Source organism: Aspergillus caelatus, assembly GCF_009193585.1.
Source record: "Aspergillus caelatus strain CBS 763.97 unplaced genomic scaffold BDV27scaffold_171, whole genome shotgun sequence".
Taxonomy (NCBI): domain Eukaryota; kingdom Fungi; phylum Ascomycota; class Eurotiomycetes; order Eurotiales; family Aspergillaceae; genus Aspergillus; species Aspergillus caelatus.
In genome coordinates, this window is record NW_022475434.1 from 49,525 (window position 1) to 73,861 (window position 24,337).

The 24,337-nt window shown below is 48.2% G+C and overlaps 8 protein-coding genes across 8 annotated transcripts; 2 read left to right on the plus strand and 6 right to left on the minus strand.

Moving 5' to 3' along the window:
* Positions 1–360: 360 nt before the first annotated feature.
* Positions 361–3,435, minus strand: BDV27DRAFT_147772 (uncharacterized protein; the record flags this gene model as incomplete). Its single annotated transcript, XM_032070806.1, has 10 exons — positions 361–695; positions 749–846; positions 886–935; positions 1,027–1,173; positions 1,279–1,337; positions 1,408–2,025; positions 2,077–2,242; positions 2,273–2,482; positions 2,560–2,668; positions 3,419–3,435. The coding sequence occupies 10 exons, from the start codon at positions 3,433–3,435 to the stop codon at positions 361–363; spliced, it is 1,809 nt and encodes a 602-aa protein (XP_031924585.1).
* A 1,510-nt stretch (positions 3,436–4,945) lies between these two features.
* On the minus strand, positions 4,946–6,339 carry BDV27DRAFT_160649 (DUF3712 domain-containing protein; the record flags this gene model as incomplete). The annotated part of the gene is made up of 4 exons (XM_032073071.1): positions 4,946–5,389; positions 5,440–5,564; positions 5,636–6,057; positions 6,110–6,339. The coding sequence occupies 4 exons, from the start codon at positions 6,337–6,339 to the stop codon at positions 4,946–4,948; spliced, it is 1,221 nt and encodes a 406-aa protein (XP_031924586.1).
* A 1,806-nt stretch (positions 6,340–8,145) lies between these two features.
* On the minus strand, positions 8,146–11,167 carry BDV27DRAFT_166913 (terpenoid cyclases/protein prenyltransferase alpha-alpha toroid; the record flags this gene model as incomplete). The annotated part of the gene is made up of 6 exons (XM_032074315.1): positions 8,146–8,236; positions 8,292–8,488; positions 8,542–9,790; positions 9,875–10,341; positions 10,444–10,674; positions 11,156–11,167. 6 exons carry the CDS (start codon positions 11,165–11,167, stop codon positions 8,146–8,148), a joined length of 2,247 nt encoding a protein of 748 aa, XP_031924587.1.
* A 565-nt stretch (positions 11,168–11,732) lies between these two features.
* BDV27DRAFT_147775 (cytochrome P450) lies at positions 11,733–13,844 on the plus strand (the record flags this gene model as incomplete). Its single annotated transcript, XM_032070807.1, has 6 exons — positions 11,733–11,743; positions 12,155–12,206; positions 12,255–13,043; positions 13,090–13,353; positions 13,457–13,623; positions 13,679–13,844. The coding sequence occupies 6 exons, from the start codon at positions 11,733–11,735 to the stop codon at positions 13,842–13,844; spliced, it is 1,449 nt and encodes a 482-aa protein (XP_031924588.1).
* A 680-nt stretch (positions 13,845–14,524) lies between these two features.
* Positions 14,525–15,691, plus strand: BDV27DRAFT_132977 (uncharacterized protein). Its single transcript, XM_032067993.1, has one exon. The coding sequence runs from the start codon at positions 14,638–14,640 to the stop codon at positions 15,463–15,465; it is 828 nt and encodes a 275-aa protein (XP_031924589.1). The 5' UTR covers positions 14,525–14,637; the 3' UTR covers positions 15,466–15,691.
* A 1,805-nt stretch (positions 15,692–17,496) lies between these two features.
* BDV27DRAFT_166917 (uncharacterized protein) lies at positions 17,497–18,564 on the minus strand (the record flags this gene model as incomplete). The annotated part of the gene is made up of 1 exon (XM_032074316.1): positions 17,497–18,564. One exon carries the CDS (start codon positions 18,562–18,564, stop codon positions 17,497–17,499), a length of 1,068 nt encoding a protein of 355 aa, XP_031924590.1.
* A 671-nt stretch (positions 18,565–19,235) lies between these two features.
* Positions 19,236–20,231, minus strand: BDV27DRAFT_166918 (aldo/keto reductase family protein; the record flags this gene model as incomplete). Its single annotated transcript, XM_032074317.1, has 1 exon — positions 19,236–20,231. One exon carries the CDS (start codon positions 20,229–20,231, stop codon positions 19,236–19,238), a length of 996 nt encoding a protein of 331 aa, XP_031924591.1.
* A 2,095-nt stretch (positions 20,232–22,326) lies between these two features.
* BDV27DRAFT_147779 (major facilitator superfamily domain-containing protein) lies at positions 22,327–24,154 on the minus strand (the record flags this gene model as incomplete). The annotated part of the gene is made up of 8 exons (XM_032070808.1): positions 22,327–22,575; positions 22,633–22,703; positions 22,815–23,274; positions 23,338–23,575; positions 23,607–23,664; positions 23,703–23,916; positions 23,965–24,029; positions 24,097–24,154. The coding sequence occupies 8 exons, from the start codon at positions 24,152–24,154 to the stop codon at positions 22,327–22,329; spliced, it is 1,413 nt and encodes a 470-aa protein (XP_031924592.1).
* Positions 24,155–24,337: the final 183 nt, after the last annotated feature.

Genomic DNA, 24,337 nt, shown 5'->3' on the forward strand with positions numbered 1-24,337 from the left:
AGAGAGTATCTATATAATATAAGCCCTTAGCTTGATAGCAGAGTACACAGCAAGCCTATACATAACCAAATAAACACCCAACTCAATAGTGTTGCTAACAGGGTCCTGGATACGTATAGAGTCCGCTTTACTTATGGTAGCTGTCTGGTAGGTACACTCGACCGGCTCAAGTAGGGTTACCTAAAAGAGACTGCAACCAGCCTAGAAGGGGAAGAATTGCTGGCAGCTCACTACTAGAGGTAGTAATATCATCTGTATCATTTTCCTCACGGGTCTTTCCCTCTTCGCAGAGGCTGTCCTACTATTTCTAACTTGGCTCGCCAGTCAGCTCGTTCTTAAGTAATCCAATTGGTAGTTTCTCTATGGGAGTGTGTTTGCGCTTGTCAGTTGCTTCCACAAATTTGCCTCAAGAAGTTTATAGCCCTCTACTACTCCTTTTCTTATAATGAGTTCCTTTTCAATGTTGCTGAGCTCGAAGGTAAACCGTTTCCCTTTCACGACAATGATTTCTGATTTGATATCAATTGGGATCTTATCTCTGTCTGAGAAAGGTTTATAGAAAGTGTTATCCGAGATAATAAATCTGAGAAGGCCAAGAGTTCTCATGTTTTTGTTAAAGATAAAGGCGAAAGAACGGGCAATCACGGCTTCAATACCAACCCCTAGTTTCAGATTGCGCAAACCGTCAGTGCTTGCTATACGAAGGTGTTTATGTTTTATTGTGTTGTTTTGTTTAAGCTTCGTGAACGTAACTTGTCTTTCAGCGTGGAAACTGCAACTTCTCTACTTGAACCACAACCAAATGCATGACCTGCTACAACAACCTGTTGCCCACTTTGTACCTTACTTCGAAATTCGGGGTGAGTATATTCAAGCACATGTTACCCAAAGTCCTCGTCTGCCACACAGCTTGTCAATGTTGGCCCAGGTGTAAGCTACACCGCATGTTTGCATGTCAGCAATGGTTCTCATTTCTATGAGTAGAAGGCCAAAGCACCAAGAGGGTAGGTAGTTATTAAAGCCCACTGCGTCCGTGTCCACGAAGTCCTCAAGCCTCACTATGTGGCTTTTTATAACAGGAAGAAGTCCAGGACCAACGATCTTTTGGAGTAGCCGATCTTTTATGTTAACAAGGATAGATTGTTGGGTCGACTTCAAGTTGGTAATAGTCGGCTCCAAATAATGAATCTCAGCAACCATTGTTTATGAGCTTCCGCTCTTGTAATTCTCGAAGATCTTATAGTCCAATTCATGTAAGAACGGTCTTGGGTCGGTGACCGACATGCTGAAGCTGGACGACGCACACACCACAGCGGAGGAAAGATGACCAAACAATCCTTGGAGACCCATCATCATCAGCACGTCTCCACACCGAGAAAGGGAAAAAAAGTTTTGACATATAGCTACCATTACCCATACGATTCTGGAAATCGCGGTTCTGTGAACTGAGCCAGGTTTCTCCTTCCCCAGCAGGGTCGACAGAGAGACCAAGACAATAGGAAATCCCGGAGGCCCTCTTATAAATCCGGCCCTGGCATAAAGTTCTAAAACACCCATGGATTCTAGCTTGGCGAAAGGAGCCTGGAACATAGTGGCACTTGCCTGGTACAAGTTGTAGACCCTTCTTCAATCCAACCTTCGATACAAGAGCTGCGAGGACTAGCTGTTCTTCTGTCGTCGTGTACGCGCCAATGAAAACTCCGTCTAGCAGCATCCCGGATTTCTTTGACAGAGCGACAACGTTGTCTGGACTCGTATATAGTGCAATTATCGGTTCTACCATTGACAAGTCGGTGATATACTTGCCCGCGTACAGTGCATCATTGTCAGGTCGGAAGTAAATTGAGTGCCTCTGATATCGCTTCAACTTTCTCTTTGAAATAAATTCCCTGGTATCCTTATCAGATACAAAAATCCCCGAAATTGCACCAAACTCAGTGGCCATATTACATATCATGAAGTGTGCGTCACACGACAGGAACTGGGTATCTTCACCACCAAACTCGACAATACGCTCTGTAGCAACTGTGTTTCTCTTCAGTTCCTTTTAAATATGCAAGATCACGTCTTTGCCACAGATTCCCGGCGCTGGGCACCCTTGGAACTCCATTAGGATCGATTCGGGGATCTTAAACCATGTCTCTCCCAACATGAGACCCATAAGGACGTCGATTCCTCCTAGTCCAATTGCAAGACATCCTACAGCACCGCCAGAGCACATATAGGAGTCCGCACCGATGACCTGCATCCCAGATTCCGCACATTCTCTTACAAACTCGGTATATATAATGGTATAGTTCAAACCCTGGTACTCTGCTATCTTGAACTCCGATTTGCCTTTCTCAGCGCGGTCGATCAAATCTTGCATATTGGATATTTTAGCCGCAGCAGGATACACTACATGATCTGCTACAAGCCAGAACCGATCATTGCGCCAGATACCCGGGGAACGTAGGTCATTTTCATAAACCCTGGCCATTTCCTGCCATTAGGCCATTAGACCATCAGCCCACGTCTAACAAACATACCAATATTCATACATTCATACTATATACCCACCTGCCAAGATAGCTCTGATAAAAGAATGCAGTCCAGCCCCACGTGAACCACAGTACCCGCCCGTAGCTCAGCTGGTGTAGCTGTTCCAACAAGATGCTGTGCGAATATCCTTTGCGCAAGTGTCATAGGTTTTGTGCCTCCCTATGGTGTCGGCGAGGTGGCCAGGTAATTCCATATGTTTCTGCGTTTAATGGTAGTAACAGTGCTTCTACTATGAATACAGAACTGGTGTAATTTGACTCGGTTGTGAAATACTATGCAGCTGAAGCATCTCTAATGCCCAGCCCTCCGAATTCTTTCGCGGTTGTGATCCTTTTGACGGCCTCGTTCAAGACAATTGCTTCGGCTAATCTTTGATGGCTTTCCAGACTGGCAGCAAGTGAAGAAAGTAGGAGAGGAATCGACCACTGACTATCGCCATCAACTCTTTGCCAAATCAGAGCAGGATTGATGGCGCGCTCTCGATGCAGCAACTGGAGAACCTAGATCTGGAAATTATGTAGCTCGGATGACTGAGCGTCCATCATGATATTAGCCTTCTTTCTTTCTTTCTTTCTTTCTTTCTTTCTTTCTTTCTTTCTTTCTTTCTTTCTTTCTTTCTTTCTTTTCTTTTCTTTTCCTTTTTTTTCTTTCATAGGAGTTCTATACGCTAGCGGTTTGATTAACTGTCAGTTTGTGTCTTTTCCATACCCTCCAGACTTATAGGACACAAGCTGACCAGGTCTCATTGACTGCGTATTACCAGAAAAGGCACCTTTTCCGCCGGCTGGCTCAGAAAAAACCCGAAGTGGACCCGGAGGCCAACCCCGCACGAGCTGCATCCACTTAAATATCCCGAAATCCCCGGATTTTCATAAACATCCCGACAACCGTCATGTCGTCGCTGCTGCCTCAAGAGGGTGTCGCTGACTCGAAAGTTCCGAGCTCCGGTGCCGTTACTACTACGCGATCTTACAAGGTCTGCAGTGCATGCCAAGCCCGAAAGATTCGATGTATTGTCAAGAACAGGTCAGCCGGGCTGCGTGTGTTCAGTGCGAAAATTCGGACCCCTGTGTGTCTGTCATCACATCAGCTAATTGCAGGACTTAGAGATGGCAAGTGCTGCGTCTTCGACGTCAAGACGCGCACCTACAACACGGCCAGCCGCACGAGGAAAGCTCAAGAGAAGCGAGCGCGGGTAGCTACGCTGGAAAATCCTCCGTCTCGAGAGAGCCTGGCTAGTGTTGCTTAAATGCCTCTTTGATGGGGATTCGTAATGACAAGGATTGTTCATAGCAAAGCGATGCGCAGTTTAGCGTGCGAAGCTCTGCAGATGCCCTCTTATTCCTGTCCGATGCGGCAGCGAGACACGGCGGTACCTCGTCGGTCTAGTTGCGTCTTGAGAGAAGGAGAGGCGGGTGGAGGTATAACTGGTACTGACAATGACCATGGCGACCCAGGGGGGAGGGTGCAAACCCTCTAGCAACTATATACCCTTTAGAGATTGATCTTCCGAGGAAGTGAGCACAGCTTCGATCTCCTCTTTCGTCCGAACCTCACGGCTGGACTCCTTGGCGGACATGGCACCGAATAAGGTCCACAGAGCCTGATGGTGCCAGGCTGAGATGTCCTTCTAGCCAGCCTGAAGACCGTTGTTGGCTCCTTCAATGGTGTAAGAATGGAAACACTAATGGCATCCAGCACCCATGTCCTTGCGAACGAGGGGCAAAAAGCAGCGGATCCGCCACCTTAGTATGCTGCGTGTCATGTCTGAAGGACATCCGGTCAAATGTAACTGCCATGAGAGACTTCTTAGGGAATACAAATGCTTCGACTGCAACAGGCATGGCCACCATTCAGCTCTCAACCCAAGAAGAACAATCGAGGCTCGATAGCATTACAACGAGGAACAGAATGCAGGGTGACTTTAAATGCCCATCGTAGGATGTTCACCTTAAGAGTTGACCTACTTCTAGAGGTCGTCCTACTTTGCTTACGACCGGTTCAGGAGTGGAAACCTTTCGGCCAAGATTTCAGTGTACAGTTCAACTTGGTAGTGCGTTTTACGCGTCTTATGTATAGATTGAAACCATTAGTTTATTTGGTCGATAAGCAGGAGAGATATGTTTGGGTATAGTGTTAGTCGCATCATACTCGTTGAACTTGAAATGTAAACCATCAGCACCCAATCCTCAGCACATCCCCTTCACGCTGAAATTTCTATAAGACCACAGCAAGTCAATCAGATGCAGGTTCACTATTTATCTATCGGTTGTCCCTACACTCACTGGCCCGGTGGAGTACAGCACACAATAGACCTTGTACTAAATAACGTACACACCTATACGGACCACAGGATATAAACATTATTATATATCATCTTATCATCATTATCTTAAAGTGGGTCTCATAAGACCTCATGTCGCCTCTGATGCTCAATATCAATGTTCGATAGGATGTCTCCCTTCGCCGCATGCCGGTCACTAATGTCATCCAGCACGGATTGGAGATCGGAGCTATTATCATGAAGTATCCCTTGTACCGAGTTAATCAGCAAATCATTGATTGGTACCTTTGCCGAAAGGACCAAATCACGCATGACTTCAGTGTAATATGGGATCACCACGCCGTCATATTCCACTTCGCGTGTGACAGCATCGAGGCTAAGATATCCGTCTCGTAAAGAGCTTCCTTGCGCCTGTAGAAGAGGCAGAAGATTCTCTATGATTGTGTGCATATCGACCACTCCCTCTAGTGGCGTCGAGTGGTTTCCAGGTCGCAACGTCAGGTTGTTAATAGTTGCGTTTCCTACGATGAGATCCTTGCTTTTTAAGTCCATGGTTATGGTCCCCTACTATTTCGTTAGCCACTGTTTCATAGCCTCAAGCGGTGAGTACATACAATCTCTATGGTCATGACCGATGGATTAGGCAATGTCGCATGTGCAACCAGATTCACCCCGTCATCTCGCGGCGGGAAAAGCATTTTGGGGTCGTCTATCGAAAATCCAGCGAACGAATTGAGAGCTACAATCTTAGCCTATACCCTCAACCTCTTTCCCATTTCTCTCGTTCTGACTCCTGAGGCCAACACTTACTGTTTTGAGGGAGGTCCTTTTTCATGGTGATGTGACTCTTCAGCTTTCCCAAGTATATGTTGGTCGTTCCAAACGCAGATAACGGAGCATGTGGCTCGAAGACCACACTGCGGACGTAATGCTTCCATGGGTCAGGATTTACCGGACTTAGCTGGTTCTGAACCCCAATACTCGTGTTCCCATGGATGACAATAGCATCATTGTAGACCTTCAAATATGTGCTATTCCCCGGCTGATCATTGTTGAATAGGTGGAGAACGTTTGGGTCAAGACGTACAGGGACGTCGACGGTAAGTTTAAGTGCAGTTTGGATGCTGAGCAAAACAGATTCTGGCCGGGGTTGCATAATCTTAGCTTCCACTAAGACGAGAGAGGCGTTGTCAATCACTCGCTGGGAGATCGCTTGGATGATGACGGTGAAACTGAACCTATTAGCTATGATTTGATGGGTGGATACATAGTCGTGAATCTCACAACAGTGGTAGAAAGATTGCCAGGAAGATAATGGCACCGATCAGGTAACAGCACCAAAACCGAGTCCAGTGCCGACGCAGCCTTCCTCTCTCCTTCACCGTGGTGCCATCTGCCAGCTCCACGTGTGCGACTTGGGATCCGTCTACATGCTGCTGGGCCAGAGGTCCTCGATTCGCTCCGAGGGCGTATTTTCCCGCCTTAGTGGTGAAATATGACGGTTTATCAGCCATAGCCTTGCTTTATGATAATGTGGTCTATTCCAGGCATTAGAGGACATGGCCATCGGCCCATATTTGTAAAGGCGAGTCTACTTGAATTCTTCTAGGATCCACATAATTAGCTTGACTGCGAAATTTACAGAATGAGCCATGCATGTGATATTGGTCCATATTCATAAACTCGAAGTTAACAAGGTCATTGCGTGGGATGATAAATAATCAAAAACAACCGAGAAAGCTCCACACAAGCCAAAACAACATCACTAGATATCGTTAATGCGAAGCTGATCCAGACCGGGTTATTTGATGCTCCGTGGTGATCGGCAAGCGCTGCCCAAAAACGGTAGGCATTGCGAGTCGGCTCCCGAGATTGGGATCCACTTGAGAAGTTCAATATCATGGTTATCACCTTCCTGAAAAAATGTGTTTGTGATTCCATTGCTCTCAGGTTACATGTACCAAGCGAATCGTGAGCTCACGCGATTACCACGTTGTATGAGTTGCCTGTTCTAACTATTGCTTGGATTATTATGCCATTACCTGTGCTGAAATTGATGTACGCTCTCAGAAAATGAACCACTAAAACCGGGACGAAATTCGCAAGCTTGGGGAGCTTGGCATCATACCATGACCTTCTGGCTCATTCATCATCATGAGAGTTGTAGGAACCGGCCCTGTGGAATAAAGTATCTCATTAATACATGAGTTCGCTCTAATACAAGCCCTAACTATCTCGGAATTCTGGCTTCTCCCAGTACGGTACAACTTAAGACCGTCACCAGTCGAGATGAGAGATGAGCAGGGTGCTAGAACTCATGGAAAATTCTACCAACACCAATGAATTACCTTCTCCCCGTACTAAGAGAACTAAAGATGACGGGTATACCGGTAGAGTGCGTAACGTATCTCGTCTCAACAATCCAAAGCGGTGATGCAGAGGGACGGATTGTGAAGACTAAGTCACAACAGATAATTACCACAGCATCCGACTGCTAGGCTGCCAAAATGCTTGGTGGTAGAGATCGCGAGAGCAATGTGTGGGGGACTCTAGAGAATTGATACCGTTGGCATAGCGAGGTCGGGGTGTGAAAGAATACAAGCTACGTCAAAGATGTGACTACTAACCCGAATTTCCCGATAATGACCAGTCAAACGGGATTCATTTAAGATAGAGTCGATCGGGGAATCCAAGCCCGAGCTGGGGTGGGGTCATGGCAGGATATTTCGTATCCCGACAGATAGAGATTCGAGCTTATTTAGGCCCAGGGTCCGCAGTTGTTGAATAGGCAGCAGGGCTCTTGGCGCAACCCTCCAGCTTCAGCGATGCGCTGAGAGCTTGGGCAATATTCTGTGCATTATCCGTATTTTGTAACTCCGATGCAACCTCTTCCTTCCACATCCTACTCTACTTGACGTTTTGAATAATTTGCATGGAGGAAAGGACTTTCCTCCAGTCAAGCTACAGTTGCCATATTTCGTAGAAAGCCAGAAAGCTCCGGTCAAGGACAAGGGTTTTGATAAATACGTCCAACACTAGAGATCAAAGCTTCCTGAAACCCCTGGAATGGTTCTAATCTAATGTATAGTCTACGGAAGAACCCATTTAAACTGGACCTAACCCAAACCTAATCTATCAATGGTATGGTTCTAGGTCTAACATGAAATATATCTTAGATTCTTACCTATAATTTATAATTTACTCAGTAGGATATTTATGTGTAAACAAGCATAATAATTTCACTTTTTATAGGTTGTTTGATTATATTCGGTTACTCCAGCTGTAACGAGGTCCAGTAATGCATAGATATATTGTCTGCATCAGAGAAGCTTATCGTCACCATATTTCTGTCTGTACAGGGCAATGGCCCTGATAGGAAAAGAGTAAATATAGTTGTAATAAAATAGCTGACTGTAAAAGGCATCATCAGGATCTCATCTCATCCTTCAGTAGGGTCATGACTCACCACGTGAAGATGCCCGCTCCCACACCTGCTTCCTGTTCCCATTCACCATTTGGCTTTTGACGGCTCATTATAAGCTGAATTCCTCGTCTGATCGGCTCGGGGTCGGGATAGTCAGCGTAAATTAGTGCCATGCAACACCATGCTGTCTGAACCACATGAGAAGATTCTGCTTGGGTATAGGTTTTCTGGAGAATGGACTGTGCATTGTTTAGCTTGAAGTATTTACTTTGGTAATGGCTGAATGACATACCTCAATAGTTTCCCCCCATCCACCGTCCTCTTTTTGCTTGTCAAGGATAAAGTCGCACCCCCGTTTGACAACTGCATGGTTTTCATATGTTTCATTAACACAGTGAAGAGCCTCCATGGCGAAGAAGGCACCGTAGGTGTAAGCAATTCCCCAGGATGCAAGCCACCCCCCATCAGAATGTTGATTATGATGGATAAAGTGAACACCATGGTCAATAGCGTGGACCACCTCCTCTGCTCGGTAAGTGCTATCACGCTTTCTGAACAGGCTCAGTGCCGTGATGCAAGAAGAAGTACATTCTGTGTAATCGTGCTCCGTCATTACGTTGGCAAAAAGCTCGGTCCCATTCAGACATTCTAGGAACGGGCCACTGAGAATGGGCTCGAAGGCGCTATATCCTCCACTCTCGTTTTGAATCATGAGCAAATTATCGATTGCTAGCCGTATATTCTTCTCGGTGCTAAGTCGAGGAATGTTTGTCTGGCTTTCGAGAAGCAGAATTGCTTTCAATGCCTCCCCAGTACAGTCTGAACAGGTTGACCCACTATATCTCGTGGTGAACGGCCACCCACCTAAGCGGCTGGGCCGATGGCACGGAGGTGAATCAGGCCAGTCCTCGAGTAGCTGTTGCTCGAGCAGGAATTTGTAGGCATCTTCGGTGCAACTTCTCAGGTCAGGGTGGTCTGAAAGCCCCGAAATTACAAAGGTTTGAAGGGCGAGAGATGTCTCCCATGCGTGTGCACCATGAATGCTCTGGACTTGCATCCCTTGTGGACTGAACCAAAGATATTCAAGACTTCTATCTTGATTTTGTTTCAGCTTCTTAGAGTTGGGTCCTTCCACGCAATGGAAAACAATCATATTCAAGAAACAGTCGACACTGATCAATCCAGTACCGTTAAAAGTGTTATCTGACGCCTTGATAATTTCCAAAGCTCTTTGCTCAGCTTTTTCAGCCAGGGCTCTTGGGCGCAACCATGGATTCCACACGTTGGACAATGCCCAGTTGACTGTGCGCAGAACGCGGCTCTGCGGCTGATGACGTTCACACTCGAGGACGGATCCCTGTAGAGAAGCGAATTTGAGAGAATAATATGGCTCAGTAAATAGTTCTGCTCTGATTTCATCCAGAAGAGGGTTTGAGGGAATGGTGAACCTTTTACTGGAAAGGTAGCACATTGGCAAATACACTTGGCGTACGATGTTGAACCATCTCCATGGGCTAATCGGTGTCCACTCAGGAAGGAGCCTTTGTATGGTGAGAGATATTGTTAATAGATACGAAGGCATTTCGGAAGAAACCAGGGGGGAAGCAGGGGAGAACGAGTCATACCAGACTTCGACGGGATAGGGATCAGTTCCTTCCCACCCATACAAGCCAAGAAGAGAGAGCCAGAACTTTGCCCAGCTAGGTAGGTACGCTGCACCGCCCATTTCCAAGAAGCATGTTCTTGCTTTGACGAGATGCTCCTCATCAGAGGGTATACCCATTAGACGCAGAGCAACATAGATCAACATGGTGCCCATTAGCGTGGTCTTCCCTCCTATGTACGTTGGAAATCCACCGTCCGTTGGGTCCTGAATGCTGAAAAGATGATTCACTAACTCAATCGCATAAGCTTCGTCAATCTCAGCACCAGTAATGTACCAAGACATGATAAGCATCGGGGTCACAAAGACAATGCATTTCAAGTCATCTGCCCAGCAGCCACGTCCAGCTACTTGGAGGCGGCTATGGAATCGGAGACCATTGGAGATTGATTGAGATGGGCTCTTTGCTGCCTCAAAGTCAGGAACAGACTGGTATTTACTTAGCATTGTACTCAATTCGAGAGGCAGGGAACATGTACCCAAACAGTGACAAACGGACGAGAGGGAATAGATATGAGATTATGCACGAACCAGAGGGAGCCCAAGGAAGAACCGCGAAACAACATCCTGCGGTCGAGCGTCTCGTTCATTTTGTGAACTGAGGTATTTCCACTTCAGACGTCCAAGATCCTTTTCGACAACCAGACGCCACGCCTCGCGATCCGTGGTGGACGCCGAGAATGGGAGGTTCCCGTCCTCCCTATCTGCTGGGGCATTTAGGCGATTTTTGATCTTGAGCGTATAGTCGTTGGATGACGCGAGCTTGGGATTCATGTTGTGTATATTCTATCTCGGAGGGGGAAAGACCAATGGAACTTTTGTCGAGAATCCCAGAATGAGTGTAGGGACACGCTCAATCTTATGGGGCAAAGGTTCAGTAGAATGTAGCATCTGAGGACTGTCGTGTCGTGTAAGATTTGCAGTGTCCATATGAAAACGGAAACCCAAATTACTACACGCAAGCTTTACCCTAAGCATTGTACATGTCAATGATCTAATGTTGACCTAATATTATGTTTCAGGATGGAGGTATTGGAGCAACCATACCAAGTACAGTAAACCCCGTATTTAAGCAACCCTGATATAGGCCATATACCCGATATAAGCAAGGTAGGCGGCCGGCTCAAACCCTTGCCTATATCGGAGGTTTGCTATAAAGGTATGTACGGAAGAGAATGGCCCGAGCGATGTTGCAATTAATCGATTGGGTAGCCTTGTCCCTTGGATGCATACCAAATACCACCCTGGAGTTCATGGCTGGCTGACGATCTCTTAGGAATGAATGTATTCGGCCCAAGGAATTCTACTTCACTAAACCATAAGTCCATGCCTCTGTACAGATCAGCAAGAAATATCTGGATACGAGTGCAATTGAATTCTTATGTTGTATTAAGATAGGATGTCGCTTGCAATAAGCATTCAGGGACGTTCTTTTTCCTGCCAGAATGATAGGTGTCAGGGACTCGTACACCTGCCAGATCAAAAGTCAAAAATAAATAAATTAAATAAATAAATAAACCACTTAAACTACAAAGTTTATTAAATCTAGACCTTTGTATCAAATAAACTTTGTGCGGTAATGAGCGTCTTTGCCGCATGCGGAGAAGATTTCTTCTCATCCACGGCATTCGCGATGGAACTGTACGGCTGCTGGCGGATTTGCGGATCATGGCGAGACGAAAGTTCAGCACACACAGGGTACAAACAGAAGCGTAAATTTACATACTCAGCAGTTGGACATAGTAACATGCTGTATTATCTGGTAAGTGGCATTCAATCAACTCAATCCTTATGATGAGCCGCATTTTAATTTGCCTGAGATGTGCCGTCCGTACCCATATTGTGTTCCTTCGGACATAAATCCATATCTACAGAGAGCAACCGGGGAATCTGAACTACCAGAATCCATAGAGAAGAATGTTTTGAAACCCAAAGTTGCATCAAATGTACCCTTTTTAATCCATAAATCTATGGTTCAGGTAAGAATCTGCTTGGGGATAACCACGGTTGAAGCGCGTGAGATGCAGGGCGACGTGAATGTTCGCCTTTCAGCTTTCCACCTACGTTATTTAATCCGTGGAGGTAACCGATCAGTCATAATTAGATCCTTTGTCGTCACTGCTATAACCATTCGGACTGTGGACTGGACTTACAGGATAGCAGTGAATCGCGCATTTCCTATCTCTTCTAAAACTCATATCCTCCCGAGTCCAGAGTATTACGATAATATGATATTGAACAGTATCGATGTCTCCAAGAACGCCATATCATGGGCGGTGGCATGTGCGGCAGCTGTATGTTTACCCTATACACCTTGTGCGGTTCTCCTCTCATCGAAACAGGTAACTTTTTACCTTGTGAGCAACGCGGTCTATAATCTATTTTTCCATCCACTAGCCAGATATCCTGGTCCGTTATCCCATGCCGTCTCACGCGTCCCGTACTTCATCCGCGTGTTCAAGGGCACTCTTCCCTTTGATATGCTCGACCTCCACAAACGCTACGGTGACATTGTGCGCATCGCCCCCGACGAGCTAGCCTTCTCCCATCCGGACGCATGGAAGGACATTTTGGGCCACAGCAAGGGAGGCTTGTATCTAGAAAAGGCGAGTTGGTTCTACCGACCTCTGGAATATGACCCACCCAATATTTTCAATGAGAGTCGCCAAGAGCACAGTCGTCTGCGTCGGCAATTGGCTCACAGCTTCTCAGACAAAGGGATGAGAGACCAGGAACCCATGATCCGGGGGTATGTTGATCTGTTGCTGCAGCGGCTGCTTGAAATTGGTTGCGGAGAAGACGCCGTGGATCTTTCGGCCTGGTTCAACTATACCACCTTTGATATCATCGGCGACCTCTCATTCGGTGAACCATTTGGCTGCTTGCAGGACTCCAGCTACCACGAGTGGATTGAAAGTATATTTCTGGCCCTCCCTTTTGCCGCTGCTCTGCAGGCCCTCTCATTCATGCCCCTACTCAAACAAGTCGTGCTAGCCTGGATACCCCGGTCTGTACGTGATAGGCGTGATCGTCTCACCGATCTCACACGGGAAAAGATGCTTCGTCGGGTGGCAATTTCAGAGGAGCGACCTGACCTGATCGAAGGGCTTTTGAAGAAGAAGGACGAGCTGGTACACACTCCACTAGATGGTTCGGTGTCCCTACTAACTAATCCAGGAGTTGACCATCGACAAACTCACCGCCAATGCTGAAACTTTGGTGATCGCCGGCTCCGAGACGACGGCTACGTTGCTCTCCGGGGTCACTTATCTACTTCTCACAAACCCAGAAGCCTACCGGACGCTCACAAAGGAAGTACGCTCGACGTTCAACAGCGAGGGGGATATCAACCTCGGGTCTGTTGCGAGATTACCGTATATGCTGGCTTGTCTGGACGAGGCATTGCGGATGTATCCCCCTGGTGCTATTGGCCCTCCCCGGGTCACTCCGAAGGGCGGAGCGGAGATATTAGGAGCTTGGATTCCAGGAAGAGTATTTGCCATACGGTCTTTCGCTACGTTGATCGCTAATATTGGCTCTGTAGACGTATGTTTCCATTCACCATTGGGCTCTATATCGGCGTGAAGAGTATTTCACAGATCCACATACTTTCCACCCGGAACGATTCCTCTGGGACTCCCGGTTCTTGAATGATCAACGCAACACCCTCCAACCGTTTCATATTGGCCCCAGAAGTTGTCTCGGTCGCAAGTAAGTAGCTTACTTTTCTCAAGTGAAGGAGGATCACTGACCGATTTTCTTTTAGTCTCGCATATAGCGAAATGCGCCTGGTTTTAGCCCTCCTGATCTTCAACTTTGACATGAAGCTATCAGACGATTCGCAAGACTGGATTCAGCAGAAAAACATTGTGATGTGGCGAAGGGGTCCTCTGAGAGTGCATTTGACCCCTATCCGTCAAAATGGTCCTTGATTGAATCATATTAACCTTGCCTTTAACTCACAACCCGTGCTGTTGGAAAAGCGGCAGACGCTCGACGAGCTTTGAAATAGAGCAGCTGGTGCAGTCCAGACCAACAAATATATAAATATATGGATCGAGAAGACAATATCATTCCATTGCCTGAGCGAGGACCAAAGGAGGCCAAACTAGGGGGCTCAAGCCTCGCGACAGATCAATCACTCAGTAGTAAAATCGTCCACGGATAGGAAAATCCTTTGAATTAGTGAATATGGGGCAGACTATGAGCCAATCGGTAGGAGAATCTACAAGTTCAAGTCGTGCTGAACCAAAGGTCAAACTGGAAATCGTAGCTGCCGTTCAAGGAGCCTTCTCTTTGGTTACAACGACTTTCCAGAGGGGGATTACACCGACAAAAGCACAGGGTATCAGGAAAATGGTGGCATCACCCACACTCTTCCCTGCTTTCATACTGGCTTTGGCTCATCACGCCAACCCAATCTGCCCGGACGCATGGTGCAGCCTGAGGCAGCGAGGCAGCCGGGTATGTCCAGTACATACACTAATTACGTCAGAAGCTCAGGAATGACCGTAAAAAGTGGAGACCCACTGGATTTCATTGTCCAGTCAGCATGAGGCCTCATGAGTCAAGGTGAATCACTTGGATTTTACCCCACAGCCATTCCTTTCCATTCAATTCAATGCAATGCAATGCAATCCTGGACCAAGTGATAAATACCATTTGTTTTCCGCCTCCAGGACACCATCTATCCTGCATAAAAAAGAATAGTTTCATTCATTCACCATGACGAGCTTATCCAAACCGATCGTCTTCTATGACATCGCCATGCGTCCCCCGCGGGAGAAAAGCTGCTGCTCGCCAAACCCCTGGAAATCCCGACTAGCACTCAATTTCAAAGGTCTCTCCTACTCGACCACCTGGGTGCCGTTGCCCGACATTGAAAAGGTCCGCCGCAATCTCAACGTCCCGGCCTGTCGCAAATTTGCCGATGGCACCGACTTCTTTACCCTGCCGATCATCGAAGACCCCGCGACGAATGCGTCGGTCGGCGACTCCTTCGATATTGCCGTCTACCTCCAGAACACGTATCCGAACTCGGGCGCCGGCGATCTCTTCCCGCCGCAGACGCTCGACTACGACTTCAAGCATCCGATGATCCTGATCCCGCTCTCGGAGTGTCGCGACAGTCAATTTCCCGAATACGCCAAGTTCAATATGAACGTCGACGCCGCCTTTACCGCACACACCCAGCTGGCGGTGCATGGCTTCCCGTTCGATCCCGCGACGGTCGAAGCTACTCGGGCGGAATTCGTCCGGCGCGCGGGGGTGACATGCTGGGAGGATTTTGCGTTGGTGGGCGAGGCGCGAGAGAAGGTGATGGAGTCGTTCCGAGATACGCTGGGTGGTCTGGCCAAGCTCTTCTTGAGGGACACAAGTGGGCCCTTTCTCCTCGGCACGAGGGCGAGTTATGCAGACTTCACCGTCGGTGCGTGGCTACGCATGATGCACGCAACCCTACCGGAAAGTGAATGGAAGGAGGTGAGCAGTTGGCATGACGGAATTTTTGGGCGGTTGCATGATGCGTTGGAGGTCTATGCCGAGGTGAAATAGGGTTGAAAAGGATCCCTAATGATTGGAATGGTTTTATGATCAGCGAATAAAGGTAAAAGGTTACGATATTCATTTGGGTTACGTTTCGAAGGGGGGGATATAGCGATCATAGAGGGCAGTAGTATGGATTTGCGTCGGGTGGAAAGAAATACCAACAACACCGTGGCAACCCTGAGGGAAAGGGCCACCACGTCATAGCTAATATAACAACTATTCTTAATTTCAAGTCGTCCAGAGAAGGGGAGACCTGGGCCATCCGGATTCTCGCCGACATCTACTCCGTACTTCCGCTTGATATGAAAAATTCCCGCGGCGGGTCCCATGTGGGTCCACGTCGTACGTAGCACTCCGTCTGGCAGGAACATTGAAGTGATTCTTTTTGTGGTGCTTTGTGTCTTTTAAAGACTATGAAGAGGTGGCATCGGTATATGCTGAGGCCACGTGCAAGGGAAATGACAAGGGAAGGTGGAAGAGGGGAGTTGGTGTTTGATCGTCGCTGATATATATATATGGGTACGAGCCCTTTCGGATTAAGCGGTCCGAATGATCATTTTAAATCTACGCTGTCCGCAGTTTGATGTGGATGATGATGAATAAGTCCTCACAATCTATTGCTCCTCAATTGAGACCTTTGTTCAACGACTGATTGAGCCTAGGATGTATCATGTATAGTTATTTTAACTGTTCTGTTTTGGTTGCTTACAAGATAACCCGGTAATGCACGGATTATTTTTATGTTATGTTATGCAAGAACAAAACACCACGCGATGCTTGCTGACATAATCACAGGGCCCTGCTCGAAAGCGAGATGTATGGCGACAGATCTTACCAGGCCGAAGTCTACTCACGTTCAATGTAGTAGCTCTCTTGTGGCAAGCTTTTCTCTGCCCGTCGTTGTCGAACACGTGTGACCTGGGGAGGACAGTTGCTACGGTGGTACCTGCGCACCTGAGGGATTCGGTTTCAATCAGCGAGAGGCACGGATAAGACCGTTTCGCTGAGAAACGCTTAGAGACATTGAAACGGCATGGAATGAATTGGTACTGTACATAGTACTCTATAGTTCTCTCGGACCACTGAGAATCTTGTCGCCCACAAAGGCCTTGGGAACCGCGTTTGGCAGATATTGGCGTCTTGGCCAGTAACCTTCCTGGATTGTAATTATCGACAGTGGCTCTGCTAAGTACAACGAAAATGAGTCCTACCATTGTCAATTCTAGTAGCTCTGGTCCATGGAACTAAGCATGGAAAGTTCCCCAAGCAGGCGGCGCAGCAAGATCCACCATCTGGCAAACGACGTCGCCAATTGGATACAGTCATTCTCTTGTTTTGGTCAATGCGTCGATAGTTGCGTACCCACTTTGCGAGCCGAATACTCCAGAGTAAAGTAATCCTCCGGTTCCCAACATCAAAGCCACACATGCGCATAATGTCACGACCATAAGACAGAGCACATTGCATTGATTCCCCACAATATACACGAAGGAGCCAATCCCTCCCTTGTTATCCACCCGCTGAAGCCCCATATCCTCTTACGTGGATTTCCTAATACTCCACAAGGCCCCCAAATTCAGTTTGCTGGATTTATTTCAGCCTTGGAGGTCAGTTATCTTTCTGCCATGTACTCAAAGGCTTCCAGTGGCCACGAAATAGTCGGGACTCCGGGAAAGTCAGCGAAAAGTTCGGGTAATCTTCTCTCGGATATAATCCTTCCTTTGAGCTATCTAGAAAATGTGTTTCCTTATTATTATTATCAATTTGTAAGAAGCGTTTCCTGGTCAGGTTATTTATCTCAATTAGCGGCTCCTTACCGCCTAAAGACGGCAATTAGTATAATAGGAAACGGGGGGGTTTTTTTTTTTTTTCTCTCTTTTTCGGGTGGATGTCACAAAAGTCGATATGATCTCTGCCAGTAATTTGCACCTCGCACAAGATGCATTACGAAATACGGTATGAGAATATACCCGGATAAGAATCAATTCAACCTATCAAGAGCACTAGTGCTATGTCCACATCTAAGACAAAACAAGACTATACTTCGCCAAAATCCAAAGTCAACTCGGATGGCTGCTCGATCAAGATCAATGGCAAGCTCACGACACTCTCCTCGGTGGGTGCATCGTACTCGTCCGCAATCACTAAGATGATAAGGCCAGCCCGCACATCAAAGTTCGCGGGGATCACCGTTGTGTTGGTCTTCGGGTTAAACGGTACACTGACCTTATTCACTCCATGATAGAACACCGCCCAATAGTCCTTCTCCTCAAACCAAGGAATATGAGTCGCGGGGGTCAAGCTGAACTCAAAAACAAGCTGAAGCTTGGCTCCGGGCGTCGCCGTCGTCCCGTTTTTCACATAGTTGGTCGTGGGCAGTTGCGGACGTGGGTTCGGATACACCGGGTTGACACTCGGACACGACCCATTGACCACGAAGTTGTTGGTCAATTCCAGAATGTGGTTCGGGTAGGGGTATATCGTATCCGAGGGGCCGGAGAAGGGGGTGACATCGTAGATATCGATCAATGACCAGGCATTGTGACGACTTTCGATCTGACCGATCGCCATGAGGGCGGATTTGGAGTCGTCGGCCTCGGCCTGTCGCACAAGGCCCGTAAGAAATGCCATGCTGGAGACTTCAAGGTACACTTGAAGGGCTAGGTACACCTGGGCACTCCCGGCGAAGCCATAGTTGTAGGTGCACGGGCCCGGTTTCGCTGATGCGTTGGAAATCTCGTTCTGGAAGATGCGAATATGGCCTGCTTCGTTGTCGCGGATTTCCACGAGGCGTTCGTAGGTGGTATTCAGGAGACCGAGCTTGGTAAAGCTGTCTGACGTGAAGGCTTCCACACCTTGTTGGTAGAAGGAGTAGATGGCCCATTCTGCGGCGAGGAGATTTTGAAAGAGGAGATCGTCTCCCTGCAGTGGGCCAGGGCTGGTTGGCAGGATGGCCCTCGTGTAGTTGCTGGCCAGGGGCATCTGTTTTCCCTGGTAGGTGGTGAAGAGGCTGGATTCACCGGGGACAGCAGATGCTTTGTCCTTTGTTGGAAGGGACCAGGAGGGGAGGACGGTTAAAGCGAGAGGGAGGAGATGGAGATACATTGTGATAGTATCAGAGTCGAGTGGATGGGTGAGAGTGAGTGATGTTGATCCTGAAGATGAAGAAAAGGCGCCGTGAAGGGTTTATATAGAGCTTTACTCCCTATGGATGGGTAACTCGGTCGCATAGCCCCGGTAAAGATGGAAATGGCCAACAAACCCGGACGACCGAGATCTACCGACCATAGTATTCAGGATAGCACGGTATGCAATGCCCAATTTGTTCTAAGTTCGGTTGACTCGGCCCTATACCGATGCATCACAAGAATGCTTAGCTATGTGAGTATCAGACTGGATTGGCTGCATAGCCACTGATCTGCAAAAGCCATCTCGCGGAATCCACCTAAACAGGTTAGTGTTCCATGTCTTGGGATGCTTGTTTTTTCTACTTCCGAACCCATTTGGAGCCAACAAGCTTTTTGCAAGCTCAAGCTATCAATGACATTGATAAGCCCTAAATTAAATCCCTCAACTAAGCGACACTCCACTCAAAATCAGGCTCTGCTAGGGTGGGGGCCAGAAGATATTAGAGGAAGATGAATGCCTCCAGTGACCCGTAGTCCCGATATTATATGCCCACCTTCGGGTAAGCGAGTCTGACGTGTACGTATCTCTTCGATAGACCGTGTTATGTTGTTATTCCACTATCAAATAGTGGTGGCCGTTAATTATGCTCATGCCTGCCTAGCAGAAAGCATGCTCTGGAACGCCTCAAACGTATCCCCCGGCGCATGGGCTTCCAAAGTCCCCCACAATCTGTTCACCCGGTGAACGATATCCTCACCCAACGGCCCAGCTTTAAATCCCTTCATCGTCATTCTCAGCTGCTCCAGACTGCTCGTCGCAAACAACACAGCATCGCCACACTCGCCACGCAGAAAAGAATGATACCGCACCCACCGATACGCCAGATCCGCTTTACTACACCCCGCCGACTGGGCGATATCATTCCACTCGTCCAACGCGTCGAGGTAGATGGGTTTGCGGTACATGTGCACGTATATCCCACCCCGGAAAGTTGTATCGTCAAATCTACCCGTGGCGGCCATGATTTGATCGCGGGTTTTGGACAGAAACCCTCCCGAGAGAGGTGAGTAGACGTAGATTGACATAGACAGGTTACGGAGGAGGGGGAAGAGTACCCTCTCTGGTTTGCGGGAGACTGCCGAATAGTTCGCCTGATACACGCTTGGGAGTATGTAGCCATGTGTTTGGCAATGGGTGTAAACCATTTCAACTTGGGATGGGGCATAGTTTGATAGGCCGAATCGCGTAAATTTGCCTTGGTTGTGTAGCTCATTCACTGCTGAGAGAGTTTCAGCAATTGGGATGGTATCATCCGGGGCGTGAAGGTAGAGAATCCCCAGTTTCTTCACCTGTAGCTGTTCCAATGATTTATTTACATCGCTCATCACCCGCTCTCGAGATAGCGAGCCCGGGTCAAACCCACCGGTCAGCTTTGTATCGATAATAAAGTTATGACTCGCCTGGGTTTGTCCAAGTAATTCTTCGCCACCATAATACATATGCGCAGTATCAATCTGCATGATGCTTTCGGTACATTTGTACTCGTTCACAATGCCCAAGGCATCGTTGATGGACTGCGGGGTATTGAATGTTTCGGTGGTGCCGATGTAGCCTCCACCAAAGACAAGATGGGGGTAAGGCATTGGTTCGAGCTGGGAATATCAATCGAAGGGTTTATGAGTCGGTGGTTCGAGAGGTGATTTTATTCTGAAATTTTAGTCTGTATTCTCTTCCTGACCCCGCACTTAGCGTGTGTGGAAAGTTCAGAAAGATTTACCGAGGGAGTCGGAAGGTAGACTTGATAAGAAACTGCAATGGAACGAGAGAAGGGGATCAAGTCCTACTCGGTTTTGTACTGTACATTATGAGCCCGACCCATTTCGAATCCATGCGTATCAGCAATCTGCGCCATGGCCTGATCCAACCATGCAATATCAGAATCCAACTCCAGATTTCGCCGTGCCACGTTCAACGGAAAAATGAGCATCAGCGCCCCCACACTCCCTTGGAGAAAGTCAAGATGGTAATCCACCATCCGGAGGATCTCCATCGCAATCGCCCGTTTTGTCCCTTCCCTGGGGAGTAGAGGGTCATTGATGCTTTGTTTCGAAACGGGGTCGGGATGGCAATGAAGAAACTCGCACATCCTCAGAACTAACAACAGAATCGAGTTATAAAGGCACAGCTCCTGTGCGCGGGAGAAATCATGAAACCAGAGGATAGTTTTGAATGGGCGGGGGGCCGATGTAGATGTAGATTTTTGCATATTCACATCTGAAGAAACGATATAGGAAGCATTAGGGAATGTATGCTGCCATTTCCAGCGCCAGATATACAGCTCGTCCAGCATCGCTAGAGCCTTCCGGCACAGTCCAGGTCTCGCCGTTTCATTCCCTCCTGTCAGGAATGAATCAACAGCCTCCAAAAGACCGGGAGCGTCGCACATGATATCATGCAGACAATCGGTCAACGTCTTGGTTTCTGGCTTGTCCGCCCACGGAATCGTCTTCCATCCTGGCTCTTCCAGAAAACATCGCTTGCGATTCGCAATATACCCTATAACCTACCTCCTAGTCAGCCAGCCAATCCACCTCTACTATATCCGAGGATAACATACAATGTTTTGCCTCAAGGTTGGGTACAACGCAAACCCCACCCCGTGCATATGTCTCTCGGGCCCGCGGAAGGCAGTCAACCGTGCCAGGCCGGTGTAATGCTGAAACCAGGCATTCGGGACGGTGAATGCAATAGACTCATACATGGCTAGATAGATAATCACCACCAGCAAATCTTCTCTGAGCACGTATTCTGGATGGCAGAGCTGGAGTTGCAACTCCATCAATGCGTCGGAATACCATTTCGATCCCCTGTGGAGGAGATCAGGGTGGTTCTGCACTTGGCCAAAGTAAGTTGTCGAGAGTGCCCGGAGGGAGGTTTTTGACAGGGCTAGTGATTTGTCGGTCGCTGTGTTTCCGTCTGGTTGATTCAGATGGAACGAGATGGTGGATGCCAGATGCACAGCCTCGGCATCGCGTTGGTTGAATATCTTGTGGACGAGATGTGTGGTAAAGATGTTGTCATCGTCCCTGGTGGGAGTGACAATCCGTAGAGGAATGTTGGTTTCCGCACGATTTGATGTCGATCTGACGAGGGATGTCGGAGCCCTGGACCAATTCTGCGGAAATCGCTTAGTCTCGTCGTGAAACTCAACAAATTCGACGTAGCCATCGCATTGGTACCCTCCTTTGGTGCACCGAGCGCAGTACGGCTTTGCCTCGTCTTCAATGTTGAATCAGTGTTAGATCCGGTAGCACAACTAGGGCAGTGAGACCAACCGCATTTGACCCGTCGTTGACGACAGGTCTTGCAACCTTTGCTTCTTCCTGGGACCCCGACCATGACTTGCTTGCTGTCTGGTACCGTGGTGGAGTTGGTGTCTGTGCGGGGAGATTTAGTGTGAAGAAAATCCCGAGGTGGATTCTGATATCGCTTAGTTAGAAGGTCCTTGGACCCTCTCCAAATTCAATCCTACGGGAATTTGTACACGATACACCACCAACTAGAAGGACCAGATGATATAGAGAACCCGATGTAATTCTTCTATAGTAGAGTAGACCAGCGTCTGCTTCATCTTCACTGAGTTCTTTAATTACCCATTTGTAAAGTTTTTGAGCTAATCTAGGTACTCAATTGAACCTCTGGAGAACTCGCCCTTACCCGTCCGGTTAACAACTCTACTCACGCTTTCTTATGGACTGGTTGCCGTGCAGCATATTTCCGGTACTTATCGGCCGTGCTTGCGCGTGCCCTCTTGCCATAAATCATTAATAAAATAGGCAAAGTCACGGTGATAAGGGCCAGCATGCCAATGAGAATAAAGGTATTTTGGATTCCCATGCCATTGATCCAAGGGGTGAAGGCAAAGCGAACTACCATTGCAAATCCATTACGAATAAACACAATGGCAATCAACGCATCACCAAGTATCTAGACACGGAATGAGCTTTACGGTCTCCTGCACGCATGTCGTTGTGGTGCACTCACATCGGGATAGCAATCAGTAAGATACGTCAGGGCCACGTCGGCAGTGGTGATAAAACCGAATCCATAAATTCCTTGACCCACGGCGAGCACCGCCCAATGCACACCCTATACGTGTTGTTAGCCACCTAGAGAAATAGAGCGTGTGAGAGGAGACAGAAATCCTACTCTTCCCAGCCCAATACCATAAATCAGCAGACCGGCGCAGTTCAAGAGAGCCCCTGGAATGCTCATCCAGAGACGCATCTCTGGCTCGAAGATGCCCCCATTGTTCTTCGCTGCTCGAACGATGAACCAGTCGTTAAGGGCCGGAATAGTGAGAGTTGCGATGAATGTGCCCAGAAAGCCACCTAGGTGGAACAGGCCAATCGCGGACGGGCTAAACTTGTAGGGTTCATCTAAGAGGAAGTAAGAGCCGGATGAAGCATTAGCAGAAAACCATGCCAGGATCGTGCCGTATGTGATGGCCGTGTAAGCTACGGCGGGGAATGAGAAGAGAATAAGTAGCGGCTGATAAAAGTGCTGGACTACTGGCATGTCCGTCTTGGTGACGAACGCCAGGCGTTGCCGAATTGACTTGCGGCTGCGACGGACATCGACCGTTGAACGCGTAGCCACTCGGAGGGTAGACGGTTCCGCAATCTTCTCGTCATCGTCATATTCCAATGCACTTTGTTGGCCAATATCAGAGGGCGGAGAATGGCCAACAACGAGCGGGATGTATTTCGACTCCTCGAAGAAGAACAGGACCAAGATTAAGTTGACGCCCAGGAAGATGGCGATCATCCACCACATCCAGCGCCAGCCCATCGAGACGACAATATACCCGGCTGCGATCGGGCCACCCGTGGATCCCAAGCTCTGCATGAACAGAAAGATGCCATTCATACGCGCATGCTGATGGACAAAGAAGAGGTCCACAATAGTGATCACGACCACAGCCTCACTGATAGAGCCAGCAAGTCCCGCCAGCAAACTGACGCCAATGAGTTCCCCTGCCTGGTGGAAATTTGCCCACCAGATCGCACATGCAAACTGCACAATTGCACCGAGCAAGTAGATGGGACGACGACCAAACTTGTGAACATAGGGGATAAATAAGAGGCATCCGATCGCGAGTCCGGCGAAATTCGACCCACTCGCCTGATTGAAGGTTGCGTAGGTCAAACCCAGCTCTGACATGTAGCCTCGATAGGCCAAGCTGTTGATATCCACCAGTACAAAGGTAAAGAGGACATACGAGCAGGTAAGCCCAAAGTTGACAGCCTTCCTTAAGGGTGACCAGTTCTGCATCTTTCGTTAGCTGCAGAAGCATGGGGAAGTGGGTTTCAATACCAAAGGGTCGTCAGGATCATCGGAGGGCGTGGGACTCAGCTTGAATTCTGACTCTAGTCCTTGCCCTATAATGGTAAGTGTGAGACTCTATCTACACCTGGCAGTGCCTGCTACCAAGGGCAACCAACATACGTTCTTCAAGTTTGATTGTCCCCGGAGGAAACACTTCACTGGAGTCTGGACTCGACATTGTGGGCAAGACAAAAACCGACCACTGTATACACCTTGAATATAGGATGCGGGCATACTGGAGGCTTTATGCTTGCCGCAACGCTATCAATTGTCTGGAGAGTTTAGCCTCTTCTCCTTTCTGGTAGAGCGGGGGCTTGAAGTTTAAGGGAGGCATACGAGTTGGTACGAATGGCTAGTCGAT